The sequence below is a fragment of the Gasterosteus aculeatus genome, chromosome 13 (genome assembly GCF_964276395.1).
Source record: "Gasterosteus aculeatus chromosome 13, fGasAcu3.hap1.1, whole genome shotgun sequence".
In the NCBI taxonomy this organism is placed as follows: domain Eukaryota; kingdom Metazoa; phylum Chordata; class Actinopteri; order Perciformes; family Gasterosteidae; genus Gasterosteus; species Gasterosteus aculeatus.
The window spans coordinates 15200347-15217169 of NC_135701.1; the positions used below are offsets into that span (position 1 = coordinate 15200347).

At 41.5% G+C, this 16823-nt stretch overlaps 1 protein-coding gene across 4 annotated transcripts; it reads left to right on the plus strand.

Annotated features, from left to right (window-relative positions):
- Positions 1–2157: 2157 nt before the first annotated feature.
- Positions 2158–11700, plus strand: syn1 (synapsin I). Of its 4 annotated transcripts, none has more exons than XM_040195207.2 (14): positions 2158–2571; positions 2792–3313; positions 4229–4286; positions 4521–4612; positions 4785–4941; positions 5040–5129; positions 5558–5620; positions 5718–5860; positions 5952–6026; positions 6114–6216; positions 6306–6443; positions 6998–7067; positions 7159–7657; positions 8541–11700. In XM_040195207.2, the coding sequence occupies exons 2-14, from the start codon at positions 2934–2936 to the stop codon at positions 8674–8676; spliced, it is 2004 nt and encodes a 667-aa protein (XP_040051141.2). In that variant the 5' UTR covers positions 2158–2571; positions 2792–2933; the 3' UTR covers positions 8677–11700. The 4 variants fall into 4 exon arrangements, with proteins under 4 accessions (XP_040051141.2, XP_040051142.2, XP_040051144.2 ...); XM_040195208.2 differs by having other exon boundaries at positions 8579–11700; XM_040195210.2 differs by having other exon boundaries at positions 7159–7661; positions 8541–9810.
- The last annotated feature ends 5123 nt before the right edge of the window (positions 11701–16823 follow it).

Genomic DNA, 16823 nt, shown 5'->3' on the forward strand with positions numbered 1-16823 from the left:
CACCACAACAACATGCCATCAAAACCCACAGCAGGTTACTCCATATCACTAAAAAAGGGTTACTGTGCCACAGTGGTAAGGATCCTTTATGTTATCTAAAATGTGTTGCCTACTATACACTAGTCTGGAATAACTAGTCAGTTTTTTTCACTGAATCATTCCATGCACTTTTAACATTTTTAAAATGCAAGGAATCTGTTTTTAAAATGCATGGAATCTTAGTTACTGTTTTGCAGCAAACTTTTTTTAACCACTACCTTAATGTTCTATCCCGTTTTGGCAAGGTCATCTCTGCAGCACAATTTAAAATGAGGTTTTAACACACAACTCCTGCAATTTGAAATTTTGGATTTAGATTATGATTATTATATAATAGCTCAGACACGACAAACCTGCTTTTTACATTTTTTTAAATCTTAATTTTCTTTTAAAATGGAATATTTGGTACTTTCGAACTATCAATGTGTTGCCAAATTAAGTTAAAATTATAGAAATAAAAATATAGATATATTTGTATCTAATGTTCTCTTTATAATGTAAACAACCTTTTAACATATTTTCTCTAACTGTAAATCCGGACGTTAATACAGGAAGGACAGAGACGGAGAGACTTAAAAAAACAGGTTCCTGTGATACATTTTTACTGCTCCTCATGGCATTTGTAAGATTCCACCACACCTGCAGAAGAAGATTCCACCACACCTGCAGAAAAAGATTCCACCACACCTGCAGAAAAACTGACAAGCCGATATGTCTTTACTCGTGAATTCCAATCCGACAGTTAGCCAGAAATACTCAGTTGCTTAGATGTTTGTTACCTGGCTGCCACGTAGTATTTTGACACTAGGACCACGGGCCAGAGCTAATTTTCTCATTTTACAACTTAACACTAACACTAAATTAGATTTCTGGGGGTGATACATTTGCATTGTGAAGACAGTGACTCACTGCATCAGCACATTTTGTAGTGATTGTATTTTAATTGAGAGACAAACTATTTGAATAAACTCAAAGGTGTTGCATGCAAAATATTGTCACGGTCATCCATCATTACTCCTTCCAAAACGGCTGCAGCAGCTGTAGACTCCAGGTGGAGTGAGCGAGGAGAGGCCACACTGTCTTCGGTTATTACTGTCACGTTCCCAATGTAGGAGTGAGTCATGTCAGAAGGTCAACGCAGTCCTAAACAAAGCAGCGTTAAAACCAGCATTTTTGTCATTATTTTGTCAACACAACACGCCATGATACCTTGACCAGGCACTGTTCAACAGATGAAAACGCACTGTGTATCAGTGTCCACTGTTAACACGGGTCAACATACAGAGTTTCCATTGTAGAGGTGTGAGACTCCCTGGGGGGGTTGTGTGGATCACAACCCCCCCAACAGATGGCGCATCTCTCTCCATGTGTATTGACTCCACTTGAAAATCTAAAGTCACACGCTGTTTCAGCGCCCTGAAATTCAAACAGTAAGTGTGTCGCTGATACATTATTGAACACAACAGGATGCGATATCACATCAACACCTGTAAGCGCCCCCACGGAGCCACAGCGGGCTCATGTCTGACGGAGCGACGCCCTGACACTCTCATCAGCACCACCATCATATCCCAACGGAGATCTACGTCAAGTCAACGAATCACAGGCTGAACAATACAGGAAGGGGAACACTGTTCTGTTTAATAGGCTTTAACATTACAAAACATATTTTTATTTCAATCAATCCATTGATCACATGCTCAACGTCAAAATGCCAAAGCAAACCTTTCCTTTCTTGTTTTTTTTTTTAATTTTTTTTACCAAAGCTGGATTCTAATTGCACAGCCGATACACACCCAGATTTTCAGTTTGCAATGACATAAAACATACAAAATGTAACTTACTTACCATAGCCCTTACATTTCAATGCTGTACACATAAACATTGGTATTGGTATTGGTAACATTGGTAAACAAATCAAAAGCCCCCTCCCAATTACTTAATTTGATTTGAAGTAAACTTCTGGCAAATGGTAATGGTAATGGTACTCAGCAATAGCGCTGAACAAAAATAACTCACAGATTCATGTGAATATGGTAATGAAAAATGAACTAATTAAGAGGTGAATTAATATCCATTTGTAATTAAAACAAATACTATCAGAATGAAGAATTTCTAACCGTTTGATTACAATTTTAACACTGATATTGCTCTAATAGCTTCCTCTAAGCGAGTGTAAAAGAAAAGAAATAACATGTGGGTTAACGAGCGTTTAACCTGAAAGCCTCCCCCGGAAGCTGCGCTGCGCGCGCTGCAGCACTTGACTCTCGTGCAGCCTCGCAGGCCACTTTCCTTCCGCGAGGTTGACTGGTAGTGACGCAGGACAGACGGAACGAGAAGAGCAGGGCTCGAGGGCAGGCTAAGGACAGGGAGAATGGTGGTGATGCTGGAAGGACTGTAGCTTCCATTCGAGGGGGTCAGCACCGCTTTGCCGACTGCGACGTAGTATCCTATATTCAGGCTTCCCGTGAGAGACAATAATTAGCATCATCTCCTCATCGTCGGGGCGGATCAGGTTGGATACACTCCCAGGTAGGCTTCATCGTTCCTTGGTATTAAAGTACTGTGGTGGCAGTTTTGATAGGCGTGGTTTATTTACACAGGCCAGATAGTAAAATCAATTTTATTCATCACATGGACCCTTCTTTTTTTCAGCTCTTATCAATAACAGGCTTTAATGTCACGATTCCTTATGTAATTGGATATAAGACATCTGCACCCAATTGATAACACGAGACCTGCTTCTCTTTAGGTTGCATTGATCCCCGCCCCTGAGTCGCCTTGTCGTTCCGTTTGGTTACCGAGCACCAAGCAGCATCCAGTCGGAAAGACATTTGGACACCTCTCTCCGTCCCGTCCCCCCCGTCCCCCGCCCCGCGTAGAACGTCTCCATCATGAACTACCTGCGTCGACGACTCTCGGACAGCAATTTCATGTCCAACCTGCCCAATGGCTACATGACCGATCTCCAACGCCCCGACGCGCCGCAGCAAAGCCCCGCAGTGTCGCCCGGCCCGACGGAGAGGCGCCAGTCCTCCAGCCAGCCGCTGCCGCAGCAGCAGCAGCCGCCTGCGCCGCAGCAGCTTCAGCAGCAGCAGCAGCAGCAGCAGGCGCAGCCCGGAGGTGGAGGCTCCGGCTTCTTCTCGTCCTTATCAAATGCTGTTAAACAGACCACGGCGGCCGCGGCTGCGACCTTATCCGAGGCGGCTGACCGCGCGGGAGTCTCCAGCAGTGCCAAGATCCTCCTGGTTATCGACGACCTGCAGACCGACTGGTGAGAGAGCTGTGCGCATTACCCGTGCGCGGTGCCTTATCGTCTAGACCAGAATGCGTGCGGACCGCGGGCTGCAGCTGGCCCCACGTCTAGAAGGTCGTGTAATTCAGCCGGTTCTGTGAGATATTTCAGTTGTATAATCCGTTGGCTTTAGTCTGACCTGAAACATGATGCACATGTGATTATTTAAGGATGCTGCTATGGCAAACGCGCAACAGTCTGAAGGCAGAGAAGCCATTTTCCATTAGGGTCACGTTGGTAATGCTTAATATTAGGGTAAGCATTTAAGGGTATGGGCTGATGCACAGTGATTATGCAGGCGTTTTCAAATGGAGTGGATGTGAGTGCAACTTGTGCACAGTATCAATATTCATGCATCATGATTCAAGCCTCCTCAGTGTGCACTGCGCGTGCTTGTTGGAGCTTTGGGCACACGCGAAGGTGATAAAACACTGCACTCTTGTCCCAAAATGACACCCACAGGCAATGCTAAAAGATGGATATCTGCGCGCATCATCTGGTCAAATCCCTTCTCCCTCACGGAGACTGTGATTCTCACACTTTTTGTATATTTAATTCCAAATATTGGACGTAAAAGGCATGGACCGGCATTCATGTCAAATTCATATCTCCCTGCACGTCATGTTACCAAAAGGCCTTATTTTGATGAATCACCAGTTACAGTCTGCGTATATGAAACACATACTTCTATTAACATATTACTTTATTTGGAGCAAAATAGCATTTTGTTTCATTGAATTTAACTTTATGTACTTGACAAAACTGTATAAATGTTCTTCAGATGCTGAAAGAAAATTGTTCTGTTAATTATAGGACACATCAGAAAAATTACATTTAATTTGTGTGTTTTTATACAAACAAAGATCGGATTCCAACCTTCCTTTTCACATGCAGGGTAAAGGTCTTCAGGGGAAGAAAGGTCCACAGTGAATTTGACATCAAGGTCGAACAGGTATTGTCCTTACTCTGTGTTTGTGTCAATCTTTACTCCTTATTTCCTAAGAACAGTGAACATGGAAAACAACCGGACAAGCTGAAATAAAGCAACTTTATTCTTGTGACCAAACTGTGAAATTCAGACGAAGTCTGCCATCTCATTATTGCACCCTGCTCTATAATGCTCATCTATAAGGTGTCCTTCACTATCCTGCAGCTGTCGTCGTGATTTGAATTCTTTTTTTTTTAGGCAGAATTCTCTGAAATCAGCCTGGTGGTGAATTCCACAGGCTCTTACAATGTGGACATTGATGCAATCAGGAACGGCCACAAGGTTACTAAGTAAGTACTCCGCAAAATATTTCTACTTGAGAAAATTTGAAAGTGCTCCTGCTGATTTAAGCTTATGTTGACATCTGCTGAATTTCCACTATATCACGAATGGAAATGTCTCGTGAGGGTTCAGTTTGTCTGGCAATGCAGTTTAATATTTTGCTAATGTCCTCACACCCAGATCCTTGAAGCCAGACTTTGTGCTGATTCGACAGCATGCCTTCAGCATGGACAAGAATGGAGACCACCGGAACATAGTGATTGGACTGCAGTACGCTGGACTTCCAAGTGTGAACTCTTTGCACTCTGTTTACAATTTCTGTGACAAACCATGGGTGGCAAGTATTATCAACTATTTCATATGAAAAACCTTATGACGCAATTTCCTCTGCTCCTCTGCGTAGAAATAGAAAGTAAACATTTGTGTTCATTGCAGTTTGCTCAGATGTCGAGAATCTCCAAGCAACTGGGCCCGCAGGAGTTCCCTCTGATAGAGCAGGTTTACTACCCGAACCACAAGGAAATGGTGAGTTCTTTGCCACGTGCTCGTATTCTCTTTCTCCTTCCCGCTTCACATGCTAGGAGGGTAATTCACTTCCATGCCAGTACTATAGCTCATGTAGCAGCTGAGACCAATAGCATTTTCTAGGGTGTGGTTCCCCCCCCCCGCGTTACTGGCAGAGGCAGAGCTCTTGGTAATTCGTCTGCCAAGTCAGTGACAGTACCGTGACACTGAGTCTGTTCCTGCAGTCATCTCCTGCCCTGCAGCCACAGGCTGACGGGACCGGCTGGCTTTCAGGTCGTCAATACGAATCAGAATCTCCTGCTGAGGGCGGGTTGCTGTATGTCATTTCTGTTTGACAGAAGAGCATTAAAAAAAGAGCTTTTTAGTCATGTGATACGATGAAAGTAATTTAGGAGAATTCTGTGTATGTGTTAATTATTTTGTTACAGATTACCTCCCCCCGCTTTCCTGTAGTGGTGAAGATGGGCCATGCTCACTCAGGAATGGGAAAGGTAGTACCGGAGTGCTCAAGCGTTTGCTCAGTTCAATGTGAACACAATATTTCCTGGACCAAAATATGCCTGTTTATATTTATATTTGCCACTACAGGTAAAAGTGGATAATCAATATGATTTTCAAGATATTGCCAGTGTTGTGGCACTGACCAAGACTTATGCCACATCGGAGCCCTTTATTGATGCAAAGTATGATGTACGCATCCAGAAAATCGGCAACCATTACAAAGCTTATATGTGAGTTACTGTCAAAGTGCCAAAAATTACACATTATTAAAATAAAGGAAAGTGGTCAAAGTGCATAAATACATGTCATTCTTATACACAGGAGAACATCAATTTCTGGCAATTGGAAAACCAACACTGGCTCATCCATGCTTGAGCAGGTGGCCATGTCAGACAAGTAAGTGCTCATAAATGCAGAGATGAGATTTGGAATTATAGAATGTCTCACTGCGCTATTACAGGTGTGTTTAACATGTTATTACAGGTACAGAATGTGGGTGGACTCTTGTGCTGACATCTTTGGAGGGTTGGACATCTGTGCTGTGGAGGCTCTTCATGGAAAGGATGGCAAGGACTACATCATAGAGGTACTAACAGGCTGTATAATCATACCAATGGGATACTTTTCTGTTATCAAATGGTAAATGAAGTAAATGTATTACGTGTGGCTTTCTAGGTTGATGACTGTTCGATGCCGCTGATCGGGGACCAGCAGGACGAGGATCGAGTTCAGATTGCAGAGCTGGTGATTTCTAAGATGAACCAGGCTGTTCCACGCACTTTGAGCTCTTCCACAGCAGGGCAGCCAGCACAGGTGCTAAAACCTCAGATGCTCTTATTTTCATCCAATAAATCCCTTACCTGTCTTTATTTTCCACACACATCAGTAATATATGTCGAGTCAAGTCTGCTTTTATTCAGTTACACACAACAGAAAACATATGAGAAAATATACTCATTACATACAAGGTAGTGTGCAATGTATGTACTAGATACCTACTGCAGACTACAAGAAACCGAAAATTAGTTAATACATACTGAACCACATTCATATTAATTGTATGTGGTTTTAAGCCATGCAAGCCTTTACATATCAAAGTAGGTGGGCAGATGCTTTAAGTGAGCGGAGGTATTAAAGTAACTGTTAAGGATAGATGTCAGATGGTATTAGTATTAGTGGTATAGTTTCATCCGGATAGATGTGGAGCTTTATGTCATGTGTGGGTCATCAAGAAACAAAAAATAAATGTGGTGTAATGGGCCAAGCACTGATTCCATCAATATGTTTTAATTTATCATTAGATAATTTATCTGTCCTTTCTTGATTGATGCACATTCACCCCCTTTTGACCCATGTGTGGTTTGCAGAAAGCAGTGTCTCCTCAGCCTGTCTCACAGACCAAAGTACCACAGGCTCAACAACGCCCCTCACCTCAAGGTATCAACTCATTTGTTTTTGTCTCAAATTCATCTTTATTTCCAGGCCTAGACAAGGATACTATTTGCAAGATTCATTTTCCCCCCTGTAGGTGGTCCTCAGCAAAGTCCCCCATCTCAGCAGCGCCCACAGCCTCAAGGCCAACCTCCTGCACAGGCCCAGCAATCTGCAGCAAACCCAGCGACAGGTGACCCCGGCGCTCAAGCTAAGACTAACCAAGGCTCTGCAGCCCTGCCACGGTCCCCAGGTCAGGGATCCCCTCAAGGCCAGAGAACTCCCTCTGGTCAGGGCTCTCCTCAGCGAAGCCAGGGCGGTTCACCTCAAACTCAGAGGCAACAATCCGTCCCCCTGCAGCAGAAACCTCAACAGAGGCCAGCTCAGCTCCCCAGGCAGCAGTCACAGGGGGCAGCACAGCAACAGAAGGCTCCCGGCCAGCAAGGTCGCCCCGGAGGACCCACCACCCAGCAGCCCCGGTCTGCTGCTCAAGGCCACGGGGGCCCAGGAGGACGACCCCCGCTGCAGCAAAAGCCTCAGCCACCAAATAAGCCCAGTCAGGACAACCCGGCTATGGGCGGCTCTCCGCATCTAAAGTAAGTAAGTGTGTACAATAAATGATTGTTGATCAGTTTCCTCTATTTTTCTCTAACTTTTTGCCAGCATTCGGACATGCATGAGAACGTGAGAAATCTCTTCGTGCATGATTTATGTCATACCGTACATTATTATAACAACAAGCTGAAGCTAGCTTGGAGCTGTTTATAACCACAATGAATGTTTCATATACAACACAATCCATATACTAGAAAACCGGTTACACATTTTTGCAATTTGAAATCATTTTTTTCTTTGTGGATATAAAAAAGTAACCATTTTGAACCACTACATCAAACATGCAAAATAGAATGTATTTCATATATTCAAAATAATTACTTTGATGCATAACCTAAATATATATTCTAACAGACATGTTTACTACTCCTCACGACTTTTAAGGCTCATCTTGATATAGAAGCTCTCAAAGCTGAACAAGTAAATTCAAATTACAGCTGTATTTGTTAAATGCGTCAGACATTTGAGTGGTTAGAGGCTTTTGCTGCGAAAGTGTAATTATTTCTACCTTAATTGTCACTACCTTTTCCAGCTAATGGTTTTCATGGACAAATGACTCATATGGTACTGATTTTGGATTATATTATATTAGACTGTGCTCTCTTAATATATAGCCATAAATCACTTATCTTCATCTCTATTCATCCAGAAAGCCATTTACGACATCTTATCAAAGCTAACTTGAAATGATAAGGCAACACTGACTGGCCACTGACTGGAATGCTTTTAGTATTTTCTTCGGAGCTCTTTTCTCCCTCCTCTCTCTGTTTCTCTCTGTGCTCCATTTCTTTTCATTCCATGGGTTCGCTGCATGACTTTAATAGCCTCTTCCTCTCCTTTATTGCCATTTTCCTCTCTTCATAGCAAGTCCCAGTCTCTTACCAATACCTTCAACATTCCAGAAACCCCAGCGCCACGAGCCAGCCTTAGCCAGGATGAGGTGAAGGCTGAAACCATACGAAATCTACGCAAATCTTTTGCCAGTCTCTTCTCAGACTGAGAAGGCAACCCTCCCCCCCCCACCTCCCTCTTCTCTTCTCCTACTGACAGAAAGGTGGACAGGCGAACTGAAGGAAAGTTACCCCCCCCCCCCCCAAGCGAACAAGGACCAACAGGATCCAATTCATGTACATTGACAATGAAATGAAAATGTGCACATGACACACACTGCCTAAATCGATAACACCTTTTGAAAGTGAACAAAAAGTAGAATACACAGTTAATTTGGGCTCTGGTATCTGAAACATTCCTCGTCTTGCCTCAAATTTAAGTAGGTATCATCCACCAATTGTGGTACAAAACAAAACATCACCGAACACAGCCTGTGTATGCATGAATTCACATACGCAAAGATGTGAAACAAACAAAATTCAACTCCCACTTGTTTGTAGGCACACTGAAGTCATTGTGATCTTATGTTGGCATTTTGGTCAGTCGGCCGAGCGACTGTAAGAAAATCTGAAGTGGAAGTGTGCTTAATCTAATATTTTATTTCATAAAAAGCATGGTCCTCCCTAGTGTTTTCCCAAAATTGTCAACATTATATATTTATGCCAAACATAATACAACAGTGAAAATACAGCCTATTTTAATATAGACACTAATATATAGACTAAAACTGATATTATACCTTGTGTATATGGAAAAATGGCACTCTATGGCACAGATTAATAACACTTCTTTTTGATTAACTATTTTATCTATTTTTATATAATTCATCTCACATAAACAACATATACGTGACCTATAATAGACGGGGGGTAAGGTATAACAAAAGAAACAACCTTCTCCACTCTGCCCAAAAAATCACACTGCACTCTCCTTTGCAAAAATGAAGAGTTACAATATCCTTTTCTGACCATTTTCCGGCCCCCAAAATAATTTTTGAGTGCTTAACACAGCGCAGCTGCACACGTAGGATGTCTCGTATGAGTTAATGCTAGATCTGTTCGAGCTGTTGACCGCTCATGGTGATGTCTTAGCTGCATGTCATCAGGAGGCAATGGTCACATTTACCAACCCCTGACATTGGCGCTTGTAAATGTGTTGTCACACGTAGTCGAATTTATTAGTGCAGTAACCCTAGTAGGTGTTGTAAGTTTGTTGTTGCTGCTACTTTTTCCCCCGCACAAAATCAAAAGCCTAAAAGCTCCCCCCCGCCCCTTTAAAGCATGGCAAGAACGTTAGATCAAATGGAGTTGTCTCAGGGATTTCCACTTGATTGTGACACTTGTGAGGGTGAGGGTCTTCCATTGCAGTTTTATTGTGCTTGTTTACTAACAATGGTGGAAAAGCATGCATTTTAATAGGGTAGAGTGTTTCTATTATTTCAAATGCATTTGCACACAGAGAATACTGCAAAATTATACTTGAATACAGCGACATTGACTTATGTATGAAGTCTTTATTTCCAGGTTTATTCATCCGCGACTTGACAAAGCAAAAACTCGGTGGTCCCAACCTGGGGTGCTGCTGAGTGTGTGACAGGTGTGGCACAGAGGGAAACAACATAGGCAGGGTTTGCAACCCTTCAGGTACAGATAGTGAAAAATGTGATTATTTACAGACCCTTGATTCCATTGTAATGTAATGAAAGAGCTTCTTTGCAGATTTACAGTAACTTAGTGGTTTATTTCAGGAGTTAGTTGATGCATTGGGATTTTGCACTTAAGTAACTCCAAACCTGATTCTGTTTCATACAATGCAGCGGATGTTCTGCTTCCATGCCCCTTGGTTTTCAATGCGTTTTTAGTTTGTAAAAGGACTAGACTTAATACAAAAAAAATGTAAAAGTATAAGAATGTTAAACCGGGTGTAGCCCTGCAGTAGATTTAGTACTTCCTGCAACCTTGCTTGCGCTCCTAACTTTTTTTTTTATCACTGCAGAAAGTCTATTCTGTTTCCAGGCACTAAATTGTCTTCCAGAAGGAGTGCTTTCCATTTGAATGTCAACGTAGTATGGCAATATCAGGCTTTTCTGGAGAAGACCCAATAGCCACAAGTAAAGGAACCTTGGTTCCCCTGCAGATTCCTCATGCCGCTTGTGTTTTGTGTAGCCACAGTGACCCCTTGTGCTCAATGGTGCATAAACGTGTGAATGTTGTTGTGTAACTGGTCAAACCAAATAGATGTGTTGTACAGAGCTCTGAGTGATGCAGATTATCACCTTCATCCGCTGCTGCTATTTGTGCTCGTTGATATTACGTGTGTCTCTGAAGTTTTTATTTCTTCATTCTCGGTTCTTTATTTTAACTATTTCTACACACTTCTTTTTTTTCTGAGAGGCAGGATTATCTGGGGCTTGTAAGCTTATGCATTAGTGATTCAGGGCTTCAGTTTTCTATTTTACAGTGACTCAGTTTCAGTGCATGACTGTCTGATTTATTGTGGAACAGCCCAATTCCAAGAGACATCAGTAATAGCAGCTTTGTGTAATTGTCACACTGAGTGTAATTTATGAAAACGAGCCATCACAATAAGCCTGGATGGTTAACTTTGAAATGTGTCATACTGTGGTTCAAAGGCCTGCTGGCCATTACAAGATATCATTTGCCATGGCAACTCCTGAGACTGACAAGATGACATGTGACAATAGTGCAAATAACTGGTTGTATATTTTTACGTTTTGATATTCACAGATTGTTTTTTCTGTTGTAAAAGTTTACATTATTTATGGTGGATATATCTGTGAATGTACACTTTTTGTTACAGTCAATTTGATTGTTTTCTATATGCATTGTATTACCATGGTGGAAAGATGAACTCTTTTTACATTTGAGTTGAACTGATTGTCAGTTGATGCCTGCCGGATTTTCAAATGTAGATCATATATGTAAAGTGCAAGAATCAAAAAGCTGAAGTTTTTTGTCAATCAAAAAATTAGATATTGCATAATGTAGATCATGGTGGAATTGAATCAATGTAAAAAAAATATGTATTTAATGTTATATGCAATGTAGCTATATTATGTGAAAATAAGTGAAAATGTGATTAAAAGATGCACAATAAAGTCTGTGACCAACAATCACTGTTTTCGTTGTTATTGACTGAATATTGATTAGTAACACATGGTTTTGGGGTTTTGAGCAGTTCATGTTGTACAGAATATAAAATCCCTAAGACAAAGATTCATGAAAATAAAAGACCATGACATCCAAATCAAGAAATTGAAGTTAATTGTCAATTGTTAATTGTGAGTAATTATCACTTTTGAACAGTGCAGGTAGGAGTTGTGGTTGATTAGCTTGTATTTTGAATTATAGTATAATGCAAGTGTTTAAAAATAAAATCTAAAATTTGAAGTTAGGAAGAAGCGGAAAAGGTCCCTGACTTTTTCAAACATAAAAACATGCTTTACACTTTATACTGAGCACGCTTTGCTCTGAACAGTGTTTAGTGCAGTTGTTGTAATAGCAGTCATACTTATGTGACCACACGATGGTGTGGGCCTACAGCTTTCAATCCTGCACACGTTACGTTATGTAATTAATTTTACAATGAAGTAATAACTGTTGTAATGTCTCTTTAATCAGAATAATTTATTAGGATACATTCAAATAATTTCCCAAAATATGTGAAATGATAGTTTATAGAAAAATTTGCTGGGTTTTGAAAAGTATTGATAGTATAGTGTGTCCTTATCAGAAAATTCAAAACATCTTCTGTGCTACATTTGGAATGTCTTTGTGACATGGGATTTCTGTTCAATTGCCCCATCATTACGTTGCTAATATTTTTTACAATGGATTTTTATTGGAGTATTGTCTTTTACTTAGAAATAGTAAATAGGTCTTGTTTTAATTGCGTCTACAGAAAACTACATTTTAATTACAGGATTTTCAGTCATAATCACATAGAAAACACAAATACCAATGTGTGCATAATCCTATTAACCTAACTAATCAGGCACATATGAACAAATAGCTCCCCGAATACTACTCATCTTATTTCAGTCTAATGTTTCTTATTTAAATAATGGGCTAATTACTACTATTTGAGGAAAAAATAGTTTATTATGTTGCAGAATTACTTAGCGTGTCTAAATATTTAAGCTGGCTGCGGTTCTAGGCAGTGAGGGAGCGAGCTCAATTTTAATCACCGAATGGATCAATTTCTTTTTCCCCTGAAAGTTTTCATTGCAGACAAATCCTGGCTGCAAAATTGGATTCTGCAGGGAGGATGTTATATGGCAGCCTGCTCACAAAAGGTCAGTGTGGTTTTAAAAGCTGTCCGACCGCTTGCGCTTTTTATCTAGCCGCTCAGTGGGCCATGCCGTTCTCTCCTTGCAAATATAGGTTTGGTCAGCAGTTCAGATGCTCATCTGATCCGGACAGACAAAACTCCATGTTGAGTAACTTTTAGAGGATGATTACATTCTTCTATTTTGACATTAAAAAGTCAGCCTCATTTACACATACCATTTGCACATTTTGATCATACACTCGCAGAGGAGGGACTTCAGTATCGTAAACAGGACAGCAGGCTGGTGAACAACGTCACCCATTAACAAAAAAAACAATAGAAATTATGCTTTTCTATGACTTTGCAGGACACAAACAAAGGATTCAAGGGTAGTGCCAGCAATAGTCTTGTTCTGTTACGGGAGGGGCGCTCACAACTTCTTCTCTGAGCAAGGATATTTCCAGAGCTGACCCATTTAAACAGCCTGGAGGAAGCCGAGAGCACAGGTGCATCTGGATTGCTGCAAATGTTAAGCGGAATGCGGGATTTTATACAATAAGTGTCAAAAACGATTTGCACATTTCATTTGATGGGACGTGCAAACTACACAAGATTTGAACAATCCGGCCTCTAGTGCCGTGTCACATTTGTCTCTAATGGAGGAAAAAGAAAAGCTAATGTCAGTCTACAATTCAGTTGTTTCATTCAGAAATCAGATGGTTGTCTGGGTATGGAATGGGAGGCAGAGGCTGTTACAGCTATACATACCCTGCAGCCTTGCACAATTAGTGCAACTCTGTACTACTTTGCATTGTGCTGCTGTGGGACGGAGAGCGAGAGCTATCCATATTTAGAAGGACTTCATTGATTCTCCCTACCAAGGCACAAACGATTTGTTGTCTGTCCATCTTGAATAGCGGGACCTCAACTGCGCTATAAAACCTCCTGTGCTGACCTCAATCACTGAAAATCTGATGAAACTAAATGTAATAAAACGGCATTCTGATGCCATGTCGTGCCACAAACTGCACCCACGGAGAGGCCCGACTCTTCTTTCTAAATGTGTTTCCCCTTTAACAAACTCACACACATGAGTGATTCCACAGCCAAAATGGCAGATGACAGAGGATGAGGGAAGAGCGCACAGTAAAGATTTAATTAAGACTCACCATGGGACGTCTTACTGTGACTCCAGAGACCAGGACAGAGGAGTTTGTGTTTGCTCAGTGCAGCTGTGAATAATATCTACACTGCTCTTACATTGACCTACATGTACTGGGATCTGCCTACACAAGTCTTATTTTTTACCGTGGGGCTGCCAAGAGGGGCCTCCTTATGGTAGACCGTATGCTAAATTTAAATAGTCAATCGATGCTGGACATCATCTGGGCCAGCAGAAGTATAAACGTATATTCACCAAACGTGCACCACTGTGAAACTACACTGCTCAAACCACCGAGCGGTACATTTGCAGATCGTTTAAGCTTCACAAGCAATTTTCACCTCCCTTCATCCTTGTGACGTACATTTTTATGGTTCCATGGAAGACTCCCATCAGCACTTTACTTTATTCCCTTTGAAATCTATTCAATCTCTTTTGCTCCATCTCAGAGTGGGTTACCATGGATACCATTCCCCAACGGTTTGGCTTGTACATGAATTTGTTTATGAGTGTTAATTGCACTAGATTTTAATGTTCTTTTTGTTTGCAGCCAAAGTAAACACACTTAGTGAATTACGCATTAACAATTACATTGAAACGGTTACTATAGTTGTTATATTATATCCCTTTAAGACCAAGAGCATAACGTTATTTCAAAGCTTCTACGGGCAGGCATTTTTGCAAACATTTGCTTACACAACATGATGTATTGGCTACATAACCACAGTAGCAAGAGTGTCTCTGACTCAAGTGCACTCTGGAGAGGCCAAAGAAGCTGCTGCGTGTATTCTAGTACGATCCACCAGGAATCAGAGATACGCCAACGTGGATTCTTCGGTGGAGCCAAAAGAGCATCCAAATACTTCACTTAGATGCCTCTAAATCCTGGCAGAAACACGTGGTCTGCATATGCACCGCCACCACTGTAAATCATGTCTGAGGCAGGAAAGTTGGGAAGAGAGGATTGAGTGGATTAATTTGTTGAGAGTTTAATCAGGTTTCATTCGGGATTAAGGGAAAACTGGGTGCTTCTCTCGGGAATCTTCAAATTCACAGCTGCTGCATTTCACTCATCTCTGAGTCCACAGAATTAAAGTATGTACATATTTCACACAAGACGCGCAAAGGTCTTTAAAGACCTGAAGGACGCCCCCTCACTCTAACATATGTCTATGTAAGAGGTCCGGCTGTGTGTCCTAGTGAAACAGTCCAGCTAAAATGTGTTTTCCTCAACAACACTGTCTGATGCCTTTTCTTTTTTGCTTCCTCTGACACGTCAGGAGATGAGAGTTGCTTTGTGTTAGCCTGCCACACTTTCTATTTTGGGACGGACTTTGTAAGAAGTGTAGTTTGGCTGGAAGTACATCCGTGCATCTCTTATGTAATTCCCTCTAATGGTAACACAAAAATCCCAAAGAACGTTTGTATGAAGAGACTTAATCTTAAACAGAGTTAAATCAAAGCAGCTGGTTTCAGAAGACTCGGTGGTGACTCGGTGGTGTAGTGGTTAGCACTGTTGCCTCCCATGCAGAAGATCCAGGTTCGGCTCCACCCAAAAGTGGTGTACTTCCAATGCTAAAACACAATGCATCCAGCATGTCAACGTACATTTGAAATGGGTTCCAAATTCAACTCCACCCAACGGTTCCTCTGCCTCTTCCAATGCTGCTTCAATTCACTCTAGTCAGCCTGATCTCCAAAACCTGTTCGTAAAAATGTTTACAAAAATCTTGAACCTATAAATTCGTAGTGATACATACAAAATAAATACGGACTGCAACTGATGACGTCACCCTATTCAAAGTGAATGGGGACCTGCACCCCGTAAACACACTTTGTGAAGTCTAACGTAAAATGTAAAATAAACATGTTATTATTGAATTTTTAACGAAAAATCAATGTTAACTTGCAAGAGTACAATACTAACCCTAACCCCTTCAAAAAATCCAACATGGCGGAGAGACGTTCACTCAAGAATCCAACATGGTCCGCCATGTTGTTCACTCAAGGGGCGTGGTTAACCACCGCCAGTTCGTATGTATTGTTACGATTTTCTATGTTCAAGATTTTCGTATACATTTTTACGAACAGGTTTTGGAGATCACGTTGCTCTAGTAACTGTAAAACACTGTGCATCCAGCATGTCAAAGCACATTTGAAAAAAAAAATCAGAAAATATTTTGCAAAAAATATAAAATATAAAATTATTTGTGCGCTCATCTTGTGTCATCATGAGCGCGGACTGACGACAAATCAGAATGTCCATATTCTTCCTTATATCTCATATGTCAGAACAGCATGAAAGCTAGTCGGAGCAGTGGAGCCGTAGTCAAACAGGTTTCTGCTTTAATGTTGTTGCTTTGTGTTGGTAGCAGCTTGATTGATCCCTGTTAGAGGGGCCTCTAATCAACAGAGGGGCATTGATTTCCTCTTCACAGAGCCTAGAAGCTGCCTAGGACACCTGCTAGCAGCCAGCTGACGGACACGTATGCCCGCTAACCAACAGCTGACACAAACTGATGCCAATGCACTGTGTTTGAGAGGGTGAGTCACACGTGCTCGGATAGATCCCGCTCTCGGGATGTTGGATGCCGCACAATGTGAGATCCTCTGTTCGGTCTGATTCTGAATCATATCTCGCACACGTGGTGCGTCACAGATGGAGCAACGTGATCTCCAAAACCTGTTCGTAAAAATGTATACGAAAATCTTGAACATACAAATTCGTAACAATACATTCGAACTGGCGGTGGTTAACCCCGCCCCTTCAGTGAACAACATGGCCGGACCATGTTGGATTCTTG

Coding starts and splice junctions, on each gene's coding strand:
- syn1 (XM_040195207.2), top strand. CDS start 2,934: ATGAACTACCTGCGTCGACGACTCTCGGACAGCAATTTCATGTCCAAC. Junction 4,287..4,520: donor TTGACATCAAGGTCGAACAG/GTATTGTCCTTA, acceptor TTTTTTTTTTAG/GCAGAATTCTCTGAAATCAG. Junction 7,068..7,158: donor ACAACGCCCCTCACCTCAAG/GTATCAACTCAT, acceptor TCCCCCCTGTAG/GTGGTCCTCAGCAAAGTCCC.